Genomic DNA, 24,584 nt, shown 5'->3' on the forward strand with positions numbered 1-24,584 from the left:
AGTACCCAAAACCCTGATGTCATAACTACACAAAAATTTGCACAGGAGACACAAGGTTTCTTATAACAGAACATGTTCTAATCCAATACCTTTGATGGTCAGCATCAAACAGCACAACATAAGAAATTATTATTCTCTAAACATTTTGCTTTCATTATAATTTAATTTCTGACTAATCAGTTATTATACTCAAAAACAAATCATAACGTGTAATATTTAATGTTCTGTCACCTGAATTTCTTGTAGCAGTTTCATTTAACAGGCATGTGACTGATCTCAGACACAGACAGTTGTTTTCACCATATTGTTTTGTTCTCATTCTCAATGCTGTATACCTCTTAAAACTAGCAGTTCCAATGTAATTGAATTTAAAAGGGCAAAGCCAGATTTCTGCCTTATTGTTCATTTTTCCCCCAAGCTTTGTGTCCACATTCAGCCTGTAATTTTCTTTAATTTCACTGACCCAGTTTAACTTTAGATTTTGAGCAGCTGAAGGTCTCGTCTAAAAGCACCCAGCCCACACAAGAGGCTCAACAGACTTGAGTCTCTATCCACAATAACGACAGCAACAATGGCAGCTTCAAGAGGCTTTCAGTGGCTATTTCTATTAACTGTGCATGCACTGTCTGTACTGTACAGAGAGAGCAGACTCAACATCTGCTGAAGTACTGAGCTTATCACACAAGTGCTGCATAGCATCAACATGCTGTTATGTCTTTCCCCAGCCCCATGGCAGAGAAGGCAGTTGAAAACAGAGCGTTCTCACCCAAAAGATTAAACCTACGGTCTACTAGTATAGTCTTTTGAGAAAGCAGTTGGATGACTTGTCCTGTTGAGCCTTGTGAACCACAGACTGAATACCCCACATCAAAGCAGGTCCCTAAGTACCAGACAGCAGATACCATGTTTAGTTTACTAGGGACACAGACATCCCAAAGAAGTATCAACTGTACTTCATTGATTCCTGACAACACTAATTGCGACACTAACACCAGTATTACTTAGAGGATGGCATAATCAAAAATAAACTACCGCTGCCCTGATACAGCATTAAAAGAAAATACAAAAAAAGTAAACCATGAAGCACTGTGGCTAAGCAGAAAAGGGTTGTGAATACACAGATACCTGGAACCCGTTCACTGCTTTGTCATTAATCTGCTGTGACACTACAGAAGGCACTACCCTCCCACAGAGCTGCTCACAGGCTTCCAAATCTTTAATGGAGGATTTGTTTCACCATACATGAGCACAACATCTTGGCTTGAGTTCCCAGATACTACAGTAGTAAAAATAAATATTGACAGCAAAGGTAACCTTTCAATATTGTCTGACTATGGCAGCAAAGTGTCTGAGGCATGCCAGATCAAGCAGAGACAGCTTCTCATTCTCCAGTTAGCTGTCTTCCAGAATGAAAACAGACAGGTAGATGTGAAAAGGAGGCGTGTTAGGACTACTACAAAATAATTCCTTTAAGTTTTTTTTTTTTTTTACTAATGACTATTCTATGAACACATCAGTTTATAACTATAGCTCAGATTTATTTTTTTGCTGTCCAGTATTTCAATATAATCTAATCTTGCATCAAGTAACACAAGCGTTTAAGAGCAGAGCTTTGAAAAACCAAGCTCTTTCAAGGCTTCTCTGTCTGCCAATTACACTGGAATAAAAGGATATGGGAAAACACAAAGCAAAGTAGCATATATGGAGTGAAACTACTCAAACCAGCAGCTTATGCAATTCCTTTGGAATGGAATTTGGCCTTCAGCTGCAAGTTAGCAAGTGGTACTTGTTTTTCCACATGGCAATCAGTTATTAGAAGTCACTGCAACAGCATACTTTCAAAGAATCAATGATGTTAGCTTTGAAATCAATTTTCACTTTGCCTCAGCATTTAAACAGCAGGAGACTTACAGCACAATACCACTATGGCCTCAATGACCCTTGCTTATAAAAGGTTAGCCATCCGGCAAGGCAACAGCCACTTACCTCTATCCAGGCAATAAAGAACACAATTTCTCTTTCCCTCTTTAAGCCACTGGGAACATACCTAATTTTTCATCTTTCATTTCTGTAGAGCTGCATTGTTTCATTCAGGACTAGAACTAGAAACAGGGCATACTGCAATTCCCTTGGCAGTTCCAGGGCCCTTCTGATACACGCTAACCAGGAGGTTTCCAGTTCAAACAAGTCCCTTAGAATTAACTCGATTGCATTACCTGGGACAGAACAGATACACTTCTACTCACCCTTTATCTCTTTGGTGAATTTTACCCGATGAGAATCAGTCAGAGGTCTTGGTTGTTCATCGATATTATGAATGTCAAGAACTTCACACATAAACTGAATTACAGGTTGTGCTTTATAGAAGGCAGTGGCAGAAACTAAAAAGAGCAAAACATTAAGTGTAAAAAACCCCAAGTCAGAATGTTGTGAAGTAGTGTACAAATGAATGCTTTTTAAAATTCCAGGTAACCCTCAAGCAGATGTTGAGCAGCACACATTTTTAAAAACGGATTAGCAAGCCTTGCAACAACTAAGTATACAAAAGCCAGCATAGAGCCCGCAGTGACACATCAGTCTCCAGCACAGTCATCCTGTAACTACTTTGCATTTCAGGGTTTTGAAAGGGTTTTTCCCCAGATAGCATTTATTTCTAGAGAGCTGTAATGTCCCCAAGAGATAGTCTCTTTCGACTCTGTATGCAGCTGCAAGCAGAGACAGCATTAACATCTCTCTACTGAAGACCTTTTAACATGAAAAGCTAAGATTATTGAATATGCAATATAATTTTGTCAATGATACAATCTCAAGTACTGAAACAATATTTGGTAGAAACATGAGCACTATTTTGACTATACACCAATTACGTTAGTGTCGTGGGGCGTGCAACCCTTGATCTACCAAAACCTCTTACCCTCCCTGCATACTAATGACACAATCACATTAAGTGACAATATTCTGTTTTTAAACAAGACAGTTGACTCACTCCATGGAAGGAAGACCATAAACAATCTGTTTGACAAAGCTATAAGCAACTGAAAGAGTATGTTTTAGTAAGAAAGGTGAGGTGGCGCTAAATATAGCTCAAACACAAACTACTCCATACATTTAAAACTTTAAATGGCAACAACAGAAGAGAAATACTCGACAAGCATTTTATTAGTTTTCCAGATCTCATGTACCAAAACCACCACATATCAGTGCTAATACAACAAAACATTTTTCAGACGTGTGTCACTTTAGCAGGCTGCCAACTTTACTCGACACTCTCTGGCCAACACCTCCGGATGTCGATTACTGAATGAACACAAACAGCTTACACCCCCAGCGACTGGCAGGGTGCAGTTTGTTTCCCACAGCAACATAAGCGACACAGAGAAAAACAGATTTTGCAGAGAATCTCATACGAGTTTGTATAGGCTTTGTGTGGCAAGGTTTTGGTAGCGGGGGGCTACAGGGCTGGCTTCTGTGAGAAGCTGCTGGAAGCTTCCCCCATGTCCGACAGAGCCGATGCCAGCCGGCTCCAAGACAGACCTGCCGCCGGCCAAGGCCAAGCCCATCAGCAACAGTGGTGGTGCCTCTGGGATAACAGATTTAAGAAGGGAAAAAAATGTTGCTGGGACACAGAAACTGCAGCTGGAGAGAGGAGTGAGAACATGTAAGAGAAACAATCCTGCAGACGCCCAGGTCAGTGAAGAAGGAGGGGGAGGAGGTGCTCCAGGCACCAGAGCAGAGATTCCCCTGCAGCCCATGGGGAAGACCATGGTGAGGCAGGCTGTCCCCCTGCAGCCCAGGGAGGTCCATGGTGGAACAGATATCCACCTGCAGCCCGTGGAGAACCCCACGCTGGAGCAGGGGGTGCCCGAAGGAGGCTGTGACTTCGTGGGAACCCCGCGCTGGAGCTCCTGGCAGGACCTGTGGCCCCGTGGAGAGAGGAGCCCACGCTGGGGCAGGTTTGCTGGCAGGACTTGTGACCCCACAGGGGACCCACGCTGGAGCAACCTGTGCCTGAAGGACTGCAGCCCGTGGAAGGGACCCACGCTGGAGGAGTTTGTGGAGAACTGTCTCCCGTGGGAGGGACCCCACGCTGGAGCAGGGGAAGAGTGTGATGAGTTCTGCCCCTGAGGAGGATGAAGTGGCAGAAATAACGTATGATGAACTGACCGTAAACCCCATTCCCCATCTCCCTGCACCGCTGGGGGTGGGGAAAGGTAGAGAATCTGGGAGTGAAGTTGTGCCCGGGAAGAAGGGAGGGGTGGAGGGAAGGTGTTCTGAGATTTGGTTTTATTTCTCATTACCCTACTCTGGTTGATTGGTAATAAATTGAATTAATTTTCCCCAAGTTAAGTCTGTTTTGCCCGTGATGGTAATTGGTGAGTGATCTCTCCTGTCCTTATCTCGACCCACGAGCCTGTCATTATATTTTCTCTCTCCTGTCCAGCTGAGGAGGGGGAGTGATAGAACGGCTTTGGTGGGCACCTGGCGTCCAGCCAGGGTCAACCTGCCACAGAGTTAAACAACTAGAACAAAATCAAGCGATGGGATCTGAACATCATCTTCGCAGCCTCAAACCACAACATAAAGTGATTGCCCTGTAAATTGTAGCATACAAAGTTCTTAAGTTTCTCATTCACAGAAAGGACTGAAAAATTTCTACTACAAGAGTTACTACTACGCTGTCTAATGCCGATAAGAAAAATTTGCTTCACAGAAAGTAATAGCACAGTACATCATAAATTGGTATAAATTAACTACAATTCAGGTAGGACAAGAGTATTATCTCAGTACCTAGCATATAGATACTAGTACTGGTTACTTCTCAGACAGGTAAGACTTTTACATTCGTCTTTCAAATAATAGCTACACCATGGCTGCTGTTTGAAAGGTAATTTTACAAGAACAAACCCATCTGAAGTCACATGAGTATCCTCCACAATTTAGGTAAACCAGAACACATGGACTTGCAAATTTTCAGCACAAAAGCTCAATATCATCTGCAACATTTTATTATGCTCCAAGACAGACACTAAGCACAACTTGACTTAAGAGTGCTTAACCTAGTGCAAAAAAGACAGACTATTTACCTTGGGTTTATACAGCATTTCAAACAGTGAGAACAGAATGCAAATTAGAGAAAACTTTATGCAGCACCTGCATCTCAAACACTGACGCTTTTCAACAGGGGTTTAACAACTAGAGTCAGAGTGCTTACAGAACCAGGGAGTCTGACACATGCACCAGTTGATCTCAGATGCATTCATCTGGGACTTTATAAAGTGGTGCAAAGCAGATCTGATTTTGCATAAGAAAGCCCATCTCAATTAGCCCTATTCACAAAAGTGCTTGTGATATATTTTACAGAGTTTTCTTGGAAGTATTGAATAACACCTACTGTGGACAGCTGCATGGAAACATATCTTAAGCAATTTGCCTGTATCACTGTGGATGTACCAATACAGAAATTAAGTAGGAAAACAAGCTACGCTAGACTTGTCCTTCCTATATAGCAGGGTTTTTTTAATATGGCAGGTAAATTTCTGCCCCAACACTGACATGATGACAAATCCAGAAAAAGAGACTAGGATTTCTAGGTAGCCTTTGCCACACAGGTCTCGTCTGAACTGGCTGAACAGGAAGCCAACGTATGCATACATACACTTCATTATTAAAATCTCACTCCAGTATTATCATTACAACTTCTGCAGTAGGTAGACTTCACAGTTAATGCTGCATTTCATAAGGATATTACAAGAGACAACTACTAAATCTTCAAACTGAGCAATGAGACACAAGTATTTTTCAGGTGAAAACCCCTAGTGTATAACGCAATTAAAGTTTGAAAGTTTTCTTATTCTGACAAATTCTAGCAAAACACCCCAAGCTTCTTTAACTCTTTATTATCTACAATATGAATTAAGAAATCAGTGTAGAAGATGGCTTCTGGTTGCTAAATCCCCCTGCACAGATGGCACCAAAAGTTATTACCACACAGAAATATGGTACCACAAACTCAGCCAAAATGACCAAAAGGCAAGGTTATTTTTATTCTTAGAGGCATGTTCATTATTATCTTTATTCTTAACCCTGAATCCCAACTTACCATCAATATTGAGCATCATCTTCCACATGGCAGGCCGAACAGACTGATGGAATCCAAACCAGACCTCCCTACCCCCACCCAAGGGGTGATCATAGCCTTCCGGAGCTGAGAAAAAGGAGCGGCCCACAGGGGTATACCTAGTGAAAAAGATGACCACACGTTTATGCTATTGCTTTCCAAATAAAAAGTACTGCTTTCCAAATAAAAAATTCTATAATAAAGATTACAACACACAGCGTTATTATTTTTGGAATTTTGTGCACGAGGAATCTGTGCCTAGAATCAAGTTTAAATAACACACTCTTCTGTTCCCATTGCAGTGTTTTTAAATTTAGACAAAACTTTTACTAGTTTTATCAACACAAAACCACTTTCAGTTTTTACAACAAATCAAGAACTAAGTTAACTTACCCTTTCTGATCTTCCACTTCAAGAAAGTATAATCTCCATCACAGCAGATTCTGTACAACAGCATTGTATACACTGGACTGAACCTCAAATACCATTTTGCATGTTTTACTAGGGAATATTTGAATACAATGTACACTCAGAGAAGTAATAACTATGGTGGAAATAAAGTACTAGAGAAACTACTGTTTCTCTCTCAGGCAGAAAACAGCTGCTCATGAACTTCCACACCTCCTCACATTTGTAATGGACAGGCAGTAGTACAATGGTTAACATCTTTCATGTTTCCTTAGGATTTGGGGTAGATGAGGAACACTGGCTTCCATAAAACCACAAGTCATTTTTTTAAGAGTCGGCTACACCCAATGAAAAACACCTGTGCAAAGCCATCCTACCATCTAAAGCCAGCAATCAAACTTTAAAAGTAACTTTCATTGACCAAATAAAGCAAAATTAATTTGGCCTTCTCTAATGTTTCAGGGTTCTGAGATAAAGAATAACAGACTTTGTTAGGACAGGTATCTAGTCTCAACTGTGTATTTAAAACATGAGAAGCATGCACCATTGATGGGTACATCAATGAATTAAAGACTCGTGCTTTTTAGACAGTCACAGCCATCAGGTGCATGATACTTGGCTCAACTTGAGCAGAAAACATGAAAGCAGTGCTACAGCATACTGTAATCTCTCAGTTATTTCAATTAATGCCTATTATGAGTGTCTCCTGTTTCCAACAAATACATCACCTGCTCTGGAGTTTAAATGTCTACAGAAATACACACTTCTACATAATTAGCTTCAATCTCCCCAGTTCAGCTAACCAGCTGTGCTGCATAAGGGGAATGATCATTTTTATTTTTCACCTGTGAAGAAACAGGGATGAAGGTCTCCCAGTGGGGATACTTCAGGTAAAGACAGACTGCAGGAAGACAGTGAACCTACTTCATGGAGGGTAGGTGTCGTAGCACCACATCGACAGCATGAACAGGGTTAGTGCTGATAGGTTTGTCTAGTTCCAGAGGCTCAGGCAAGGTTCTTCCTGTCAAAACTTCATGCAGCAAGTGCCAGCTCACCCGAGAAACAAACTTTATTGACACTTTGAAGGGACGATCTTTTCCACCTTCTCCCGGTAATGTCACATCCAAATCCACCTGTGTGGGGGGAAAGCAGCTGTTTAATCTCCAGTCTGGTAGCCCTGAGTTTCCACACCTTCCCATAACTGGGCCAGAGACTCAAAAACTCAGATATTTAGGACACAGCACATTTGATAAAAGAACATTATCAAATGCGCAAAATAAAGAGAACTGGGTCCTCACCAAGCAGAAGAGGATCATGTAACTTTATCTTGAATCAGAAAACTCTTCATTCCAGAGAAACTGTGGTTTCATTTTTTTAACAGTACTTCATTGTAAGATAACATATTACAGTCTGTAAAACTGAGCATTTAATAGATTTTGCTGTAGAAAGAGGCTACTAAATTGTAGGGGAGGTTCTGAATGCAACTAGTACATGCATATTTACATACATCAGAATTTGCAGAAAATACATTAGAAGGACTCTATTTCAATACAGATACTTTAAGATACTTTCAGTTTTTCTGAAGTCAGCAATATTAGAAGTTGGGCTTGTTTCTTTTTATTTCCTATAAAGCTGCTACAAGTACCATTTTTTTCTAGTTATCTTACCCCAGTAGTGGCCACAGGAAGCGGATTGGCTGTATAGAGGCTTCTTTTCCCATCATAAACTGGTCTACGGTCCCCAAATATTGTCACTTTAAAATGCTGCACCATTGAGTCCACCACCTCCCTAGAAAAGTTGATATTTACAGTGAAGAAGTTTTCAAAGAAATATCAGACTGGAACTGGCTCCCACACCGCCTGTGTTTTGCTGAAGTAGTTTCAACAAACATATTACTCAAGTGAATTATAGAACACCCACTGCTATTGCAAAAAGATGCTTCACATACTTCAACTAAAATAACAGATAAACACTAAAGAATGAAATCATAATCAACACAAATGCTCAAATACTGGAAATAATTTCAGAAAGTGCTAGAAACAGCTGGGGCCTTTGTATAACCTTTGTTACAGCACAACAACTCTATCTTACTCGACACAACATTAACTCCCTTATTCTACAGAAATTAAATGCTTTTCTTAAGCATATGCAAAGCAGCATTCTTGCAAAGCAGAAGCTTACTAGTATACTGTTGCCTGACCAGGAAACGCTAGCCTAAAGTACTTCAGAAGACGATAAATACTGACTTCCTCTTCAAGCAAAATTAGTAGCAGTACTTTCATCTCAGCTGGGATTTGGGGCAAGGGAAGAGAAACTCTCCATTTCACAGTTCTTTATGTTACTAAACACTCAGAACCCAAATTCTTTCACTGGCTAAAAGCACGTCAATACACTTGAGCAATTTCAGAATATCTACTTAGCACTCAGTCGTGCTCCTGCACGAGCCCATCTTATCCGAGAACCCCAGTCTGCACTGGTACACCACTCCCTTCTAACACTACGCACAGGGCTACGTGTGCAAAAGAAATGATTTCGGAAGTGCCAGCTTGTTGTCACATAACCTGTGACAAAAGCAGAGGGATAAAAGCTAGCGATGAAGAGTAGGAGCAGCAGGGAGAGAGCAAGAGGCTCTGTAAAACAAACCTCCCATACTAGAGTTCTCAGCTGTAGCTCTGCTATTCATCTCGCACATACGGCACGCTTCAAAGCAAAGCGTTATTTACCTTCTGCTTTCCAGTTTACAACACAGCGGAAGCAGTGGTAAAGAACATCGCTATAAAGGAAAGTGAAAAGGAAACAGAAGATACTCTAGATTTTAAATCCTCCCTACAGTTAAAAGCTAATAAAGGTGCAGGTGAATTTAAAAAAGCCAGGAACTATTCAAGAACTAAAACCTCTATTTATTCCAAATACAAGCATGCAGACAGGATGGTAGTCACAAACTATTTCAGAATAGCTGAGTCTATGTAAATCCACTGACTTCTTAGAAATAACTGTCACAGCATGCAAAAGAAAGGGAAAAATATATTTCTAAGGCAAATTCTTCAAAGCAGGTATTTCAGTATACTGATTTCAATTTAGACTAATGAAAGCCATTCTTCTCTGCGTAATCCACAGCACACTATCCGAAGTCATTTATTCAGCAGCTACTATATTCTTTTATTTGGCTCATTTATACAAGCTCTTGCAGTTTTTAACTAACACCTGCCACATTTTTACACATGCGAAAGTTGGTAAAGTAGTAGTATTTTTAAATAACCAATTTCACGGTTCCCTACTTTGAAAAAACCAATATGCATGCAAGATTTACCCTCAGCTTTCAAACTACAGCTTATATTAGGATCCACAATTTACATACTCTATTTGCTGTCAAATTTTAAAACAAATTTAGTCTTTCATTTGAAAATATTTGACTATTAAAGCAACTCATTAGGTTTGCTGCCTGTGTTCAATTAGTCTTCTTAGTTTACCTTGACAAAAACCAGACAACTGCTTCTACCAGTTGGTAACACGCATAGGGAAAAGCAAGACAGTGTCATTACTGGTAGAATAGAAAGTTGATGAGCTTCTGGACAAAGTGCATCTGATCTACACCTATACTACAACAACTAAATTTATGAATGAGAAAGCTCTTAAAGCACTTAAAATTAACTCCAGTCTCTAAAAAGCACTTCTGGGAAACAACCAACCCTCACACAACCTAACAAAAGTCAAAAGCAACAAGTTAGATACTCAATCTGAGACTCGCAGAAGTTATGAAAAGTTGTATCAGCTGCAAACATGCTCTTCAGGAAATCATTATTATTTATGTAAGCAAAAATATTGATCATTTCACACAGAGTTACCTTATAAACTCAAACCTAATGCTGTTGCCTCTCTCCCCATGAACTGAAAACTTCAGAAGACACAGCATTTGTCTAAAGCATAACCAACTAAAACAAGCTGTGACAAACATCAATTTTGGTTTTGGAAGCAAGCTTCAAATTACCCTACAAACAGGACCATGAAAGGGATTTTTTTTTTTTCCCTTTTAAATTTTAAATATAATTGAGTTGCTATTTTAAAACAACTTACTTCAGATGCACTATTTTCAAACATCTGTAGTTTCTCCCACTGTTATGGAAACAACTAACTACACAGAATCACAAACTGCAATTGCTGGAGCAACCAGAGCTCTTACAGCTTTGTCTCCCTTAGTCTATTTTAATCAAGCATTGCCATACAACAGACAAAAAAAAGTGTTTGTGGTCAACAGATTTTAAGTGAAGTGACATTTATCTTCATGACAAGATCACACTCAAAAAGAACCAGACATACAAAACAGTAAGTCAGTTTACAGCAGGTTATATTTTCCTTGTACCCCTATGAGCATAGCTTCACAAACATTCTTCATTTAACAATACAGTGGTAAATTAACCTTTCATAACAGTAAGATTATATTAAATATTAATTCACACAACTATTATATCCCAATTTTAGCAATTTATTAGTTTCCTTTTAATTAATACTTAACATAGGTATTTATATAGCCTTCATAACTGCAGCACGCAACTAGCAGGGGGAAAAAAATCACCAGCCAGAATCAGGCCCTAGCAATATGCTACTGTTAAAATGTAAAAAAAAAGAGTTGCAGATGAAAGAGGAAAAAACTGCTTTTCAGCTACCCTGAACTTGTAACTGAAACACATTTCACAACAAACTAACAAGTAACTCCTCCTAAAAAAATTATTAGATGCAGAGAAGAAATACAGGAAATAATAAATGTTGTAATCTTTAAAAAGCAAAAATGATTCTAGCTCTAATGTCAGGTTTTCAATTGACTACTCTTGCTGAGGCGGCTTCTCTGGCTACCAAATTTATGAGGTTTAGGACGAAATACACAAAGACCATATATAAAAAGCTGTACTAGCAATCTGTTAAGGCTGAAGAATCCTGCACTCAATACGTACAGTTTGTTGGATCACTAAATAAACAGGGACACAGAATATGAAAATATTCTCTCCATTTAACCAGCAATCTAGAAATAAAGTAGCCTAGTAAGGGATTTAACTGACCCTACTACATAGCAGACATGAAAATAAGATGAGATACAATGTGCTATACAAAATGCTGTAACAACAGAAAAAGGACACAGGTAAAGCTCAAACCAAGTCTGACCATTTCAAATATACTAAGCTGATTGCATGAAATACCAATTAACAAGGGGAAAACTAGTTTGTTTGCAGTGCTTTTGTACCACTGCTCCTAATGGAAGCTTTTCAGCTGAAGGCTGTCTCCTCCTGTACCTATTGCCAGTATTGCAACCAAAACAGGTAATTGCTTACAGCTATACCATATTTATGCTACCCTGAAGAATGGGGGTTGCTGCCAAACAGCTCACAAATTACTGTAACCACTAATGGCTGGCCCACTTCATAGCATTTGGCCACAGCCAAACTGAAGAGAACCTGGAAAAGGCTCTGTACCTGTCTCGCAGATGTTTGTGAGAACTGGCACACAGGACTCCATAGCATAATGCTCAGACTATATTTACTTCAGTAGGTCTCTCTGTTGCTTAAAAATTCCAGTATCAGTATAACTTACACACAAATTTCACCTTCTTACCTGTTCACCCTTCGAGGACACTTATCTGGTTTGATATCCACCTCATAGAGGTAGACATCAATCTTTGGGATTTCAACTTGGAAGCAGTTGGCCAGCAGTTTAATGGGTTTGCCCATGGTGCCATAGCCAGGACGTCTGGGCACCATGAGTAGGGGCTGTGCCCCGACGGGTCCTGCAAAAGAAAATAATACCACAGATTAGAAAATAAGCACAACAGACAAGCTGTGTTGCAAAGGTACTTCTTGCTTACATTTCAGCAATTTAAAAATACGTAAGGCTCCTTGCATTTGCAGGTACACATACTTGTCTCTCATTGAGACTTACTAACGTACTCCCCTTTTTCAGTCTTAGGCAATTCCCCAAACCAACTCAAGGGTGACCAGGCAGGCACCAGAGCCAGCACACTGGAAGAAGGGAAGATTCGCTGTATCAAACAGTACACATCAAACAGCGTGCTAACCTATTAAGTTCCAAATGAACACTTGCCCATTTTTCCTCCATGAGCCTCCACCCACAGCTAGACTGTTTTACTGATGAGTTTCAGCTTCTGTGATTAGCATGAATAAAATCAGATTTCCGAAACAAACAAAAAAAAGTGTGCTTTTCTTCATAACACTTTACTATTGCAGAACGCTTGACCGCCATTAAAACACAAAAAAGTTTTACAAGTCTTTTCTGAACACCCTAGCAATAACAAAGTTGCCGCAGAATACAAAAATATGGGAGCAGTTCTGGACTGATGTATGTTGTTTGTGATAAGCTCTTAATTTCATTGCCATTATTAGCTTAGTCTTGGAAGACAGATTATTCTTGAACTTTGCTGGCTGAAAATGGATGAATAGTAAAATCATTACCTCCTGTCTAACTGCACCGATAAAGCAATTGGCCAGAAGAGGAAAGACTAAGATTAAGACACAGGATTGTAAAACTCTTGATTATTTATACATCAGAGAAGAATACCTGCAGCTGCTCAGAGAAACCATCAAAATCTGCAGTAAGAGATGGGTATTTTGAAAGTCAGCTAAAAACGCCTGTCTAGTAAGATATGTTACATTCTCATCTGGTTATTGATTTGATTTAACTTACTTTGCATAATTTAGATGAGAATCCTCAGCTCAAGATCTGGGTTACTCATGCCTTACAAAACCAAACACAGTAGTAAACACAGTCCACTTTCAAGAATTTCTACTGGTATTTCCACTTTAAAAAAATCTCTTTCCAGTCAAGAAACAACAAAACCAAAATGCTTTGTAGCCTGAGTTTTAAAAAATTACTCATCGTAAAAATGCCATGATTTACAGAGCATTCGATTAAGTTAAAGTTCTCCCCTCTACTCCTACTCAGTGACGCAGATAGCAATTCCAGCCCACTCATTTTCATAGAAGAGTTAAAATGTCAAGTGCTGGTAAAAATGTCTTATTTGCCTTTTGATTAATCTCCACCATTCCCGGAAAAAAAATCTCATTATCTTGAAGGCAACCTTGTACTGAGAATAGGTGAACATCAAAGCTTAAGTTCCACCGTAATATTTGTCTGGCTCTACCCAGAAACCTACCAAAAAATTCTGAGTGGGCTTGGCTTCAAGCCATGAGATAAAACAAAAACATAAAACAAGAAGCATCATTTAAAACACCCTCACAGACTATGCTTATGCAAAACTTGTTCCAAGCATCTGTTCTCTTAAAATTTTTCTTCATTTTAATACTGTCACACAAGTAAAAGCAGCTCTACAATTTACTCCAGATATATTTTCAGAATATAAGCATATGCAAAAAGTTACTACTAAACATTTGAGTGGCATAAATGACTCAATAGCTTATTTTAACATTATGAAGACATACACGCCATAGTTTATATTTAGTTCATATCTGTAGGAAACGCCAACAAAACTGCTGAAATAAAGGTAACGTTAAAAAGGTTGCTATAGTCTAGTCTGCCCTGTCTCCCCCCACCCCATTTGTTAAAATCACATAAAATGTGAAAACAGTTGCTAAAATCTGCAAGCACAGAAGCAACAGGCAGCATGAAGACAATCTTCATGAAGGTTAGGTGAAGAAGCGCATGGAACAGGGAAATACAGTATGGCTGAAATCTTTGTCACCATCTCCTCTGGAAGTTGCACTAAGTTGAACTTTTTAACTGAGCACTCAACTACTGGAGAGTGCTGGAGAAGAGATAAATAAACCCCTTTACGGGAATGCTATCCTGTTGTTTACCCCTTTGCACAGCTTAACAGAATCCTAGTGATCAACTGCACAGGGGCAAAAACCTGAAACAGAGAAATGATATTCAGTTACTAATATGAGACAGGGTGCACTTCAAAATCCTGGGTCATGAAAGAAACGCTCTACCCAAAGCCAAGTATGCAAGCAGGCTTCCAAACACTGCTCCTTGAAAAACAGTGGTGAACAAAACAAGAAAATACCAGTTGTTAGACAAAGGCTTTCTTTAGCCTGACTTGTTCAGCTGTACCACACGTGGCTCCTCAGGAAACAGCTCACCCTGGAGGAAGTTAGAACCCAGATTTTGGCAAACATGAACTAAGTGACCAATAAATGAGTGAGAAGTGCAGGTCTACACACTATTCAGGAACAATTTTTTTTTTTTTTTAAAATTCAGCTGATTTTGCTATCATTTGGGTGCAATACACACGCTCCCTTGGACAGGTTAACTTAAAAGCATGAGTATGTTGTAATTCAATTCTGCTATCACTGTCCAAATACACTAGCACCCACTCAGAATATCCTCCTTTCAAAATACACTAAATTGCCAGATTGCATGTTGTGAAAGTCTGCGTCACTGGCTTCAAACCTGTGACTCAAAACCCAATAAAACATAAATAACAAACGACGCTCTCTGAGGACAGCTACTGCTCCCGTATCGTATCAATGACTCACTCAACCTCATGCCTAAGTCCTGTGTCAAGCTAATGGAAATAAACACACGAACCAAAAATACCAGAAGTAGTATTATTCTAAATAGCACAGAATTACTATGATTGGCAGACCGATGCCTTCATGTTATTTAACCATTGCAAAAACAAAGTCGTTAAAGTTCCAAAAATCTTTGTGAAAGCGTTAACTGCAGCACAGCCCGGCTCCGCAGCAGATGGAGGAACACGCAGTCTCCCGGTGCCTCCGGAAGAGCAGCTCTGCACTGTTCAGCTGCCCACAAGTTTTAGAGGAGAAACTTCTTTGTGTTTAAGAAACTATTATGACTCTGCCATTAGAGCATCAGGTATGTACACATGCACGTCAACCAAGTCTGTTTAGCATGCCAGAATAGTACTCGGTTCATAAAACCAGATAAGGAAGGTCCCCAACATGGACAGTCAACTGATTTATAACACAGAATAATGAATACACAGATAGGAACTAAAACTGACGCTTCAGACGGATTCTTGGAAGGCTTTTATACAGCAAGGGAGTACGTTTCAAGAAGATAGAAGATCCACCACTAAATAACTCGAACCTTCTGCATGTACAGTTACTCATTAGAAGCCATACAGGAAAAACCTGCAGAGAAAATATTTAACTAAGCATTTAAATCAGTAATAACACAAGGCAGAAAAAAAAGAATCTCTTCGGGACCTAAAGGTGTATCAATTTATAAATTACCGTTCATAGCATTTGCTGAAGTCATTATTCAGGACCACCCTTCAGCAATGTTGGAAGACTTTTCTCACAACTGAACGTTCAATAAACAAGTAGGAGCAAAAGCCCTTACAATATATCCGCAAAACAGACAAATACTAAACCAGGAAAGTTCCATCTACTCCATTTACCAACGGTGCCTGATGGTGTGCTGTATACAACAGCGCACAAAGACCATGGTTTGCTCCCTACCACCACTGCCACATTTAGAAGTCGGCATCTCGAATCCCCGTTGCATTTCACAGGGGATTTACACCGGTATTTCCCACGGGTGTATATAGGACATTGCTGTTCCAGCCCAAAGTGCACAGGTTATCGGCGCCTGATGCACTAGGCGGGGTAACATGTCAAATAACCTACGTCCCATAACCATGTAGCTCGCTGATGGGATGGAAAATACTTTGAATAGCTTTGCTCATATTCAAGCTAATATTTCAACAAACCCCCAAAAAAGATGAAAAAAGGAACTGTCACTTTTAGAGGGCTTAATGAGGAAACTAATATTTCAAAACAAACAAACAAAAAAATATTTGTGAAAAGCTCATGCCAGTACTACTTTTTCAAAGACTTAAAGGTTGGAGTAACATTGAAAATACGGGGACAATGAAATTAATTTCAAGTGCGATTATGTGGCACCTCTGCCAACAGAACCATTTACTCCAACAGAACTTGAAAATAGTGAAAGTTTGCAGTTGTCAGTATTCAGATCCACAATTTGAAAATTCCTGTTAAAGTCAGATCATATTCCAGACAAATATGGAAGTCCCTCAAATGGTTTAAATGAGCTCTGAATCAGAACCTTTTCTTCTGTGGGATTATAGATGTTATAATAAAGATTAAACACAACAAAAATTGACTGCGATTTCTATGGCAATACAGCCAGCAATATAGAACACATCTGGCGTGCATCCAAAGCACAGGCTTGAATCTACCTAGCAACCAAACGAAGCCCTAATCAGAATAAAGCCTGAACAGACAGAGCAGAAACACAGAAACCTGCAAATACTTTCAACGAACCATTTTACGGAAAACTGAAGCTTTTGGCATACAAGAGAGTTTTACAGCATGAAGCAAAATACTGATTTCTAGCAAGACGCTAATAGAAAATACAGATCTCCTTACATGATCCTTTCTTTACCGAAAGGCATATCAGTACCAAGCTTCCAGCAAAAAATTATCCTCTTTCCTACTGTGGCTTCAGCGTTATAAAACCAAAAAATATTAACAGATGATTACTTAATAGATTTACTTTTGTTTATAAAACAGTTCTAAATCTCTAATTGAATGGGTGACTGAACAGCCTTAAACACATGATAGAGGACTTAAGAGGTAAAATATTATTTAAACTCTAGCTCAGTAACACAAGGCAGATTTGTCTAACAGATCCTATTCTCAGGCTGGAGTCTGCACACGGGAAAAAGCTCTCCATGGAGGGGGGGGAGAGGATGGAGGGGAGAAAAAAAAAAAAAAAAAAAAAAAGATTCCCTTTCAGAGGGCCCCTGGCTTCTGCTTGGATGCAGAGGCCCAGCCTGTGGAGCTTAAAGAAGATCCTATCACTACCAGAAAGTAAGTTAATTGTAGATTAAAAAAAAATAGATAGGGAAGATTATATTTAAATGTTGGTTTCAATAATCGAGCTCCTTACTTATGCCAGAAATCATGAATTGCCTTATTTCTGTAGCTGCAGCCTCGCTGGGTGGCATTACATTATTTATGAGTAATGCAATCCACGTTTTCTAAACATTCCTACTTGCAATTTAGGCTTTTTTTTTTTAAGGTTTCAGATAATAAGTCATGTTAAAACTCATCAAAAGCCAACATTTGGATGCCATACTCAGTGACAGCCAACTGCACAAGTAAATACTAGTGCGCTAACTTGTTCTATCCTAACGACGTTACAGGAAAAACCGCAAAGTGTTTTGGAAGCATTTACAATAAATGCTTCCGAACCATTAAAAAAAAAAATCTTATCATAAAGAACTTTAAGCTCAAAAAAGCAGCTTATATCCACATTGTAAAGTTAATACCTAACTACTCTAGGAGAAGAGAACATGACAAGCCACACAAACACAGCACTACTTTTCCCTTGAAGCTATTTCCACAGACTGAAATCAGGAAAGTAAACTGACACAGTCTTTATTGTTGTGTGTAGATACACCACATTTTGCCACCAAAAGAAACCTCTACCAACATGTACTTGCAGTTATGCTAAACCCCCCACTTCATAAGAAAATGTGCAATTCTTAACGCACTCATTTTTATTTTCCTGGTTTCCTATTTACTGTTTTGAAAACTACATAATTCCTTCCCCATACTCACTAACTTTGAACCACTGTTATGGAGAGCGAAACATCTACCTGCCATTTATGTTTCAAATTTAAGATGCAAGCAGTTCCCCCTTTTCCAGTTTACTGCCTGGAAAGTAAGAGCAGAACACCAAGATCTGAGACACATGGTCATATTACTGAATTTAGAACCACACTTCCAGAAAGCCCCTTACAGAATAAAACACAGTTTTAACAGTTACTAAACAAAAGTTCTTTAAACAGAATACTAAAATTTACTTTAAATGCTAACAAGTTTTGCATGTGAACAAAAATAAAAGAAGCAATAAATTCATGACAAATTCCATCGTTTTCAGAAAAATGCATTAGAGCACAAAGAAATGAGACACTATGACTGAAGAACATTAAGAACAAAACTGACTTGCATCCAGCTATAAACTTTTCTTCAATTAAGAGGTAAATGCTTTGCATGACAGGTTGGTTATACAGTCTAGTCTAATGAGAGAGGAAAAATTACTTCAGTTATCAAGCTGTCTCCCATCACTTGGCAAGCTACCCTGCTTGCTGCTACTTCTCACTCCAAATTCAATACAACTCTTAGGACTATCAGCTGAATTTTCACATTATCCAGTAAGATTGCAAAACATCAGTTGCAGGCTGACTCTCAGCTCTCTGCTGTAGGAATCGGCTGGAGTTAGATACAGTGGGAGATAGCGGTTGATCAGTCTTGTTTAAACACATACCAGATGTGTCGAAAGGCATATAAGCCATGTATATTTCTGCCATTTCTTTCAATTTCTACTGGAAATTAGCTCAAGAAGTATCCCGACACCTTTACCACTAAGGAAGTAAAGCTACAAGGACGAAACAATTTGTGAAGTTTGTACTGTGAGTCAAACAGCTTCCACTGCAACTCCAGAGGAAAACTTCCATTGTATCTCACATCACACGTGTTCTGGAATAGAATAACTTTTGAAGGCACTTATGATTCATTCCCCTTCCCTCCTCTACCCCACCCACCAAAATGTAACTTTTAATGGTCCTCCCAAATCACTACTCTTAACACAGAGAAAGCAAATTCTCAGCATTTTATCTGCCCAAAGTTTGTATAGAAAAGCAAACAGAAGATTAAAGATGTCTGTACTGCTCCATTAAAAACATACCATACTAGAGTAAAAAAAAAAAACAATTTGACACTTTTAACACAAAAACCTGTGAACTTTGAAGGAACAATTTATGAAATGTAAATGAAGACATACATGGCACTCTGATTTGACTCGATTATACCACAGAGCATCCTCAGTTCCACAGTAGCACTGTTTTAATATACCTGCCTTTTGGAAGTTTACTTAACACTCTCCTGGTGGAAGCGTGATGCATGACACTGAATTTTATCTGTTACTGAGAGCTGCTTTTACTTCGCTTCACCTTTTTTTTTTTTTTTTTTTTTTACAGCGAGTATTTCACTGCTATTCCCTAGTTTACTTGATTTCACCATAACCTGCACCCTGAACAGCCAGCTTCACATCCTTCTCCTACTTTAAACTGTGTTCACATTATGCGGACTAGATGAGGCATACTTTCCCGATTCCATGGGCTAAGCCTAGCGCACAAATAGGAAGACATCTACAGCACTGCTTCACCTAAAACATCCTGGCACACACTTCCATGCTTTACTCCAGGTATACTCACAACCCTATCTTTGTTTCCCCACTCTGCTCACTCTATCCCGTATTTTCCCTTCACACACAGATAAGGAAGCACATCTCAAAGTCATTCTCCCTTTTATGACAGAACTTGAACCCTTATTTGCTGTGCCAAGGATGGTTTGTGTCCTCCTGTACCAATACTGATGTCTGACAGCCAGAAGGTTCCCCGAAACACGGAATGTCAACATCGCACTTAACGCTTCCACAGTGGACGTGGAAATAAATATCCATCACGCTGAACACAGCGCTTAGCGGGCCGAGCCCATCAGGAGCACCGTCTAATAGCGTGCTTTGCTAAAATCTAACATATTGTAGCCTAACAACAGGTAAACTCGTATCAAAGAAAAACTATGAGGTTTATGGGCTACTCTTGCAAATCTATCTCTTATCATGAGACAACTGGAATCGTACCAGGTTATAATTAGAGTTTACTTAACACGCACAGTTTATGAGCATACTGCCTGAATTCCACCAGATTGCTAAAATCCAGCATCTTCCTAAAATAGTTTCAACTCCATCATATACCTCATTAAGCAAGGACAACAGCTCAGGTGGCAAGTTTTCCTGGCCAAACCCATCATTAACTTAAATCTCCATGTAAGTTACAAAGGTATCTACACACACAGAGATGAAAACGCATGTTTTGCATTGACACCTTCAGCCTCATACTCGTATTTTCACTTGCTGTGGCACCTCTTTTAGTGACAGAAATGGAACTCCCAGTAGCTTTTGACATTCCCTTTGCCATCCAGCTACGTCACGAACTGACGATTAAACGCTGCCCAAATCTGAACTCTCCTTCCACGCTTCTGTCAGACTTGAGGATCAATTCTTTTGATAAACTGGAGCAGAAGCTCCTTCTCCAGCTCTCAAAATACATTTTAAGCACAAAGTTTATAAATACTAAGCACGTGCTTCCCATGCAAAAAGGGCCAAGTGGCTGAAGGCAAAACCGTGAAGATTTGGGGCTGGCCGCCGTGCAGCAGCACTCCCGAAGGCACGCGTAATTAGCCCTAAAATTCTGGGGCCCGGCGAGTCGCCGCACAAGGGCTGACCGTCTGGTCTCGGCCAGGCAGAAGGTGCTGAAGCGAGCGCTTGGCGGTGACCGCCTGCTCTGGAGGCAAAGCTTCGCTTTCCGAGGCGGTCTCTCAAAGACATCACCGCAGTTACGAGATTATGCAAGCTGGCCTACAGCCGCTGCCTGGGAAACGCTAGTTATGAAATACAAAAAAAAAATTAATTCCCTACTATCTTCGGCACAGGAAAAGGGGGCAACAGAGCAGGACGCGGTGCCCGGCTTATCCCCGCTTACCGGAGCGGTACCACAAGGGTTTCCGCGGTTCCCCCCGGGCGGCCGGCGGGGCACAACTCCCGGTTCACCCACCCCCCGCCCCGGAGAACCCGCACCGCCCGCTCCCGCCCTTCAGCACACGCCGCTCCGCCGGCAACCGGGAGGCGGCGGACGGGGGTGAAGCGAAAGGCGCGGTGAAGCCCCGCTCCGGCCCAGCGGCGGGCGGGGGGCTCGGGGCAGGGACGGCGCCCGGTGTGTCGGCCCCCCCCCCCCCCCCGGCCCCGCGGCCCGGCCCAGCCCCGCCGGTCCGCCCGCCCTTACCTGCGCTGCCGATTTCCATTCATGGAGCTGGGCGCAGCCGCCGAGGGCTGCGGGATCCGCCGCTTACAACCGGGCCCGGCGGCCGGCTCGGGGCTAAAACGCTGGGCGGCGGCCCGCCCCGCTCCCCGCAGGCCGCGGCCCGGCGCTTCGCCTACGGCCGCCCGGAGCTCCGCTCCGCTCCCTTCAGGCGGCGGCGGCGGCGGCGACCGGAGGGATTCCCCCCTTCTTCCCCCCCCCCAACCCAACCCCCCCGGGCGGAAGTTGCGTGGCCGCCCGCAGCCCCGGCTCGCGCTGCCGCTCTGCCCCGCCGCCGCCGCCGCCACCGCCGCGCGCGCCCGCCCGCCCGCCCGCCCCAACCGCCGGAAGTCCCGCCCCCGCACGCCGGACTAGCCCGCACTTTTTCCGGGGAGGGCGAAGGCGGTGCTTCCGGGAAGGAGGCGGGGCCGGAAGGGGCCGGTGCCGCGGCGGCGAAGGCGGGAACCGGCGCAACCGCTCCGACACGGAGCGGGGCGAGTCCGTCAGTCACCGGCGGTCGCCCGCGGAGAGCGGGTCCGAGCGGGAGGTAACGGGGGCTGACCGCGCCCCGGGCCCAGGAGCCCGCACCCGCCGCCTTCGCCGGTGATGGCCGAACGCGAAAGCGGAGGGCCGGGGCTCTTCCCCGCGGCCTGAGGGAGGAGGATTTTCGACTACCGTTACGGCGGCCTTCCTCCTCTCCGCCGTCCTCCTCCTCTTCCTTGCAGCCCGCCGAACGCGGGCCGCAGCGCTGGTAGCGTACGGTGGCTTCTCGCAGTTGTAGCCCAGTCCCGAATAAATTACATCGCCCCCTTTTTTTTTAATCCTCGCCAAACCTACCAGAAAAAAACCAGCGCCTCGGCCTTAGTCACGCTCAGGAACGTAGCGCTCTCGCCAGTTATTTATTTCCCGCTTTACAGGACGCAGCGACGCGCTGGACGGGAGCTCTGGCAGCTGCCGGCACGTTCCGCGCGCGCTGCCAGGAACGCTGGCGGAACACGCGGGCTTCGTCCTCTGCGCCGAAACATCTGGTAACGCGCGGCACGTATCGTCTGTGGCTGCGGCGCTGAGGTGACTGACTGGAGGGGACCCCGCGAAAGGGCACTGCGGGAACACGGAGGGGAGAGCTGCAGACGGGGCCGGCAGGAGGGCGAAGCACAGAGCGAGGCAACTGTAGGCAAGGCTAAAAGACTAAACGCTGCTGCAGGTGACGAGGGCGCGCGTGTGAATACGCCGCCTTCCTCCCGCAAGGCTTTAAAACGGCCTTCTCGGGGAGCGAGATGTAAAGACATCTGACAAGTGTACACTCAACTGATTAAAAAACCTGATAACTAAATGCACATTATCCTTCAACATTCCCGTTACAACCAAAGGACTGACATCAGGCTCGTGTTTATTTTTCCAATTTGCAGATAAGTAACTAGGGCTGATGAGAAGAATAAAGACTATGATTCTCTACATCAGCATAAATTCAGAGCATTTGTCTGCCCTTTTCTCAGTTTTTGGCAGTGTTTTTAACAACGTTTAGTACCACTTTGTTAGAGATTTGGTACACAAACTGCCACCAAACAACCAGAGGGTGAAACGAGCAAAACAATTGTGTGCACATGGGGAAGCGATTCAGATGTACCAGGCTCGGCTCAGCACTAGGTCAGGCAGTGGAACCCTTATCTCTATTTCCTCTGCCCCCAAAAGATCATTTTTTGGTAAGAACAGTACATTGAGACTTGTCCAAGCAGGTCTGAACCTGCTACTCGTTATGAAGAAATAATGTCACCTCTCCTAGTGATGAGAAGGGCACTCCCCCAGATAAACCGCTGGGCAGGTACTGAAGACCTGGAACTTTGGGCCAGCAGAAGAGGAGTTTGAGATTCATAATCCAGATGTCAGAATCATCATTAGGAATGACCATCCTGGAGACTGCCAGCTAAATTAATCTTTACAAGTGTAAATTTAGTTATCAGGTAAGCTATACAGTAAGGATTCTAAAACCATGCAAATTAAAAATAAACTACTAGAATATTTCCTTAACTGAAATCCTGAGAGGGAAGGGGAAATGTGATCACCAAGATCAAGCAGATATGGCGGACCGAGACATCTCTGCAAAATGCACATACCTTAGAGGCGTGCAAGCACTTCTGGTTCTGCAGCTTAGGCAGGCCACTGTAATCAGAACCAAGGGCCAGGGCTCAAATGCCAATCTAACATTTGAAACCAAGGAGTCCGACCTGTTTTCCAGGACTTCAGACCCAGCTGCACAAGGCACAATTTTCTGTTACACCTCTCTCACAAAAACAGCCCCCTTGAAACTGCAGAAGAAGATTTCTGTTATGTAGCAGGATTAATTTTAAAAAAGGTGATGTAATCTTAAAACCAGCAGGAGGATGTGTGCAGAATCTGTACAGGTGCTCAGTTTGGTACAATACATTCTGCGTGCTGCAGAATCTGTACAGGTGCTCAGTTTGGTACAATACATTCTGCGTGCTACAGTTCAAGTAAATTAGCTAGCAAGTACGTGTATGCCATTACCAAGCACTTCCTTAAAATTGCTTAGCATTATTCAAAAACCCAGTTACAGCTCAACTGCTAAATAATTCATCGTCTAAAGGTATGTCAATACACCTTTGCAAAGTAAAGCACAAGCAGAACCAAAGAATTCAGAGGATGGCAAACAACCTCCGGTTTTGGACCCTAAGACACAACATGAGCTGTTGGCATTGGAGAGGACTATGACGTTTGCAAGGAATTCCAAAGCTGGGAAATGTAAAACATGATGCAGTACCAAAACCCAGAGGATCAACTTTAACCCCAATCCAAAAGGAGTCCAAAATCTATCCTTAAAAGCATCTTGGAGCCACCGGCCTTTTTAGCCCCCAAAGCACACAACATAGCTGGAGAAGCAGCATATTTTGATGTACACTTGTGCTATCTAATAACCCAAGGAGCTCAAATTAAGTCAGTTCTCAAACAGATGACATTTTAATAAAAAGTGGAATTGGCTACCATATTCCAAGAAGTTTTAAGCACATACTTGTTTGTTTAAGTGTTTCTCTCATTAAATTGAAATCTGGAAAGTGAGGGGTTTTGGATCCTCCACAGTATCTGATGCAATTCAGCTACAGTCAGCATTTCACTGTTTGTCCCCAAGCCTTTCTCGAGTGAACGGCCAGGACTGCATGTACC

The 24,584-nt window shown here is 42.0% G+C and overlaps 1 protein-coding gene and 1 long non-coding RNA gene across 3 annotated transcripts in view; one reads left to right on the forward strand and one right to left on the reverse strand.

Annotated features, from left to right (window-relative positions):
* The window catches only part of AGO3 (argonaute RISC catalytic component 3), a 42,815-nt gene extending 21,229 nt beyond the window's left edge, over window positions 1–21,586 (reverse strand). Inside the window, exons 1-7 of one of the 2 annotated variants that reach the window (XM_041129071.1) lie at window positions 21,390–21,586; window positions 20,833–20,988; window positions 12,131–12,302; window positions 8,194–8,314; window positions 7,451–7,659; window positions 6,101–6,237; window positions 2,247–2,381 (exon numbers count right to left, since the gene is read on the reverse strand). In XM_041129071.1, the coding sequence (XP_040985005.1) occupies window positions 2,247–2,381; window positions 6,101–6,237; window positions 7,451–7,659; window positions 8,194–8,314; window positions 12,131–12,302; window positions 20,833–20,935 (877 nt within the window). In that variant the 5' untranslated portion in view covers window positions 20,936–20,988; window positions 21,390–21,586. The remainder of the gene's footprint in view (window positions 1–2,246; window positions 2,382–6,100; window positions 6,238–7,450; window positions 7,660–8,193; window positions 8,315–12,130; window positions 12,303–20,832; window positions 20,989–21,389) is intronic. The other variant, XM_030038628.2, reaches the window with a different exon arrangement.
* Window positions 21,587–21,835: 249 nt separating this feature from the next.
* Window positions 21,836–22,861, forward strand: LOC121233851. The gene is made up of 2 exons (XR_005934123.1): window positions 21,836–22,007; window positions 22,322–22,861. It is a non-coding gene; the product is annotated as an uncharacterized LOC121233851 (long non-coding RNA).
* The last annotated feature ends 1,723 nt before the right edge of the window (window positions 22,862–24,584 follow it).

This window comes from Aquila chrysaetos, chromosome 16 (genome assembly GCF_900496995.4).
Source record: "Aquila chrysaetos chrysaetos chromosome 16, bAquChr1.4, whole genome shotgun sequence".
In the NCBI taxonomy this organism is placed as follows: domain Eukaryota; kingdom Metazoa; phylum Chordata; class Aves; order Accipitriformes; family Accipitridae; genus Aquila; species Aquila chrysaetos.